Source organism: Perkinsus marinus (genome assembly GCF_000006405.1).
Source record: "Perkinsus marinus ATCC 50983 genomic scaffold scf_1104296969298, whole genome shotgun sequence".
In the NCBI taxonomy this organism is placed as follows: Eukaryota; Perkinsozoa; order Perkinsida; family Perkinsidae; genus Perkinsus; species Perkinsus marinus.
The window spans coordinates 1-2,960 of NW_003202868.1; the positions used below are offsets into that span (position 1 = coordinate 1).

General features: G+C 41.6%; 1 protein-coding gene across 1 annotated transcript; it reads right to left on the reverse strand.

The window, feature by feature from the left end:
* Positions 1-739: 739 nt before the first annotated feature.
* On the reverse strand, positions 740-2,764 carry Pmar_PMAR001610 (hypothetical protein; the record flags this gene model as incomplete). Its single annotated transcript, XM_002767966.1, has 6 exons — positions 740-877; positions 1,473-1,609; positions 1,654-1,765; positions 2,017-2,128; positions 2,181-2,302; positions 2,674-2,764. Coding segments are annotated over 6 exons (712 nt in total), but the record flags the coding sequence as incomplete, so codon positions are not given.
* Between the last annotated feature and the right edge of the window lie 196 nt (positions 2,765-2,960).

Genomic DNA, 2,960 nt, shown 5'->3' on the forward strand with positions numbered 1-2,960 from the left:
GAAATTTTGAAGAAAATTGAGAAAATTCTCATTGTTTTTTGTACACTTCTACCCGAATTCATAATAGTAAAATTCTACACTCAGCTGAAAAAAAGCAAAGATATATTCCTCCAACACTGATCACTTACAACATGGCATGTAACTCTCACAAGATTAACTCAGTGGGTGGTATTATAAAAATGCTACTTATACCTCGATCATGCGGAATTCAGGACTATTATGAGAAGTCTTATGAACTGTTGATTTGCTCATCTTGCATGTGCTTGTACCGTTAGTCCTTAAATAAAAAAAAATAAAAAATGAAAAAAAATAGAAAAAATGAAAAAATAAAAAATACCAGAAAATAACAAAAAATACCACAAAATAACAAAAAATAACAAAAAAATAATAATACAAAAATAAAAAAAATAAAAAAAACAGCAAGTCAATCTTCAACTAACCTATTCGCCTTAGTATCTCCGGAACGAGCCTTAGCTCGCTGATAGACGCCGCTTCATGACGACTCGAACGTGACGCTCTCTCACCATCGCCACATACTTCACCTCCCTCCATATCTGAGATCAAAGACTCCCGTACGACGGTATAGGGGGGGGGGGGGGAATATGCATATGATCAACTACATATGAAAATTCCGAGGAATTTTTCGGGGAATTTTACTTGTCGTTTCTATACACTTCTACTCGAGTTCGTATGTAAACTCCCGAGCTCAGCTGAGGACATCGCACATTCATTTCTCCAATTACTTACCCTCGTTTTCCACGTCCTCAGATCTATTCACGCATCGTCTGAGCATTCTGAACATTTTCCCCCGAGTCTCGATGGTCAACGGCGTTACACAAGATGCCGCTGGTGAGGAGGCCAGCAAGCACCCGTGAATCTGATGAGGATATTGCCTCCCGTTGTAAAGTGTACACCTTCGAAATATGATGCATGCTCGATCGAGCAACCTGTTCAGTGTTGGAATATATGTTCGCTTTCCTCAGCTGAGCTCAGGAGTTTCCTCATAAAACAAAGGAGTTTTTATGTGAAATCGGGTGAAAATGTATAGTAATAATGTAATGTATGTAATAATTTCCCAAAATTTTCTCAGAATTTTCATACTCTCGCCGACATACCTAGTTGACCATGTGCATATTTTTCAACACTGTATCTGTTCCTGCGAAAATACAATTACAGGCGCTTTGAAGCACAATAATGATGATGTTAAATTACGAGAATATTAACTATTGTATTTCGTTAAGTAATATTTCACGTTCATACAGATGTTGACCAATACCCTAGTCACTTGCTCTCCTACTTCAGCATGTTCGGACATGGAATGCTCATGGATTCACCTGCTGTGTGAATCTTTACCCTTATTGAGCAATGCTCATGGAACAAATAATATCGAAATATTTTAATTCTTACAAGACTCCAACGAAAATTCCATATGTGGATGATTTTCTGCCCTCCAAAGTTTAGTAAATTCCTACCAATTCAGTCGGGCTAAGACCAGCAAATCGGCGCCCTTGACCAGCCTCCTCAAAGAAGGTAGCACTAATTCTACCAGCGAGAGCACATACAGCGTTGCCCTCCGACGGCTCCTTTTTCATGCGACCAACCAGAGACGCTAAAAGGTGAATATAAGCGTAGAGCACCTGAAAGGTTTCTCACACGCGCTTCTTCCAATTTGAATTTGACAGTGCAGAGGCATTTTAATAAGCCTATCAGTCGCCACTCGAATGAAAAGGTCTCTGTAGTAGCGCCGAGCGTGGCCACTGAGGATCTGAAATAATGAAAGTGATGGTATTATAATGGAGTTTCACTCTAGTGATATGATAAACACTAGTGAAAAAGTATATTTTTAGCGACTATCGCAAATATCGTTTTACGCCACTTCACGTGAAGCGAGTGAAACTTTACTGTTTGGAAGCACGACAAGTCTATAATCAAATCTGAGTTTATAATTTCAAGAACTCAACGAGATGAACAGGTCCCGGGTTCGAACCCTGCAGCCCCCTCCACTTCCACACTCACCCCTGCATATACCATCGCAGCGAAGACGTCCCTCAAGCCTTCATCCGTGAGGTCCGTCAATCTCGATGCTACTTGTTCTAACATCTCATCCGATACACGGAGGCATTCACGTCTGTTATGAAAAAAGTGGTGACTGGTGACACCATCATACACCGGCCTATCACCTCCGTCTGGCCAAGACTCCGTACACTTCCCCTAACTCTTGAGCTGGCATCGCTCCGCCCTCACACATTCTCCTCGTCTCCTCAGCAATCCTCGTTACCACTGGCTTCTCAATTTCGCCAATCTGAGGAAATACGTCGACCTTTTCACAGTGGTGTAGCAGAGGCCTCCCAAACCGTTGATAGAAGACAAGTTAACTAGTAACGTTAACTTCATTAATGGATAGTACAACTGGACAACTCGATAGCGTTAAGAAGTTACTAATAGTGAACTCTGCAAAGATAACGCATAGTAAAAGTGTAGAAAATTGTGCACATGGTCAACTACATGTAGTGGTGACACTGTGACAGTTGCGGGGAAATTTTGGGAAATTCTTGAGGGTTTCTGTACACTCCTAACCAAAGCCATTTGTAAACTTCTATTATTGCTGAGGAAATCGAGCATATATTTCAACGCTGCGTGGTGACACACAGAACGTATCACCCTCATTATTACCACATCTTCGTTGTAAGTCACCAACAGAGCCAGAGCCACAGGTCCTTCCTTGATCGCCTCTTCTACTTGTTGCATCGACTGTGCCAGAGACCTAGCCGACAGCCTCGGTACTGTCGCTTGAGCTAGCGAGTGGAACGATGAGGACGTGGAGGTGCTCAAATTGATCAAATGATTCCGCATGTAATAAGCTGGGTAGCAGAACAAAGAGAACGTATAACCCTTGAGAGTTGAGGGAGGTGTGGTATGAGAGGTTAATAATAAATACTCAACACAACACCAAACTGATA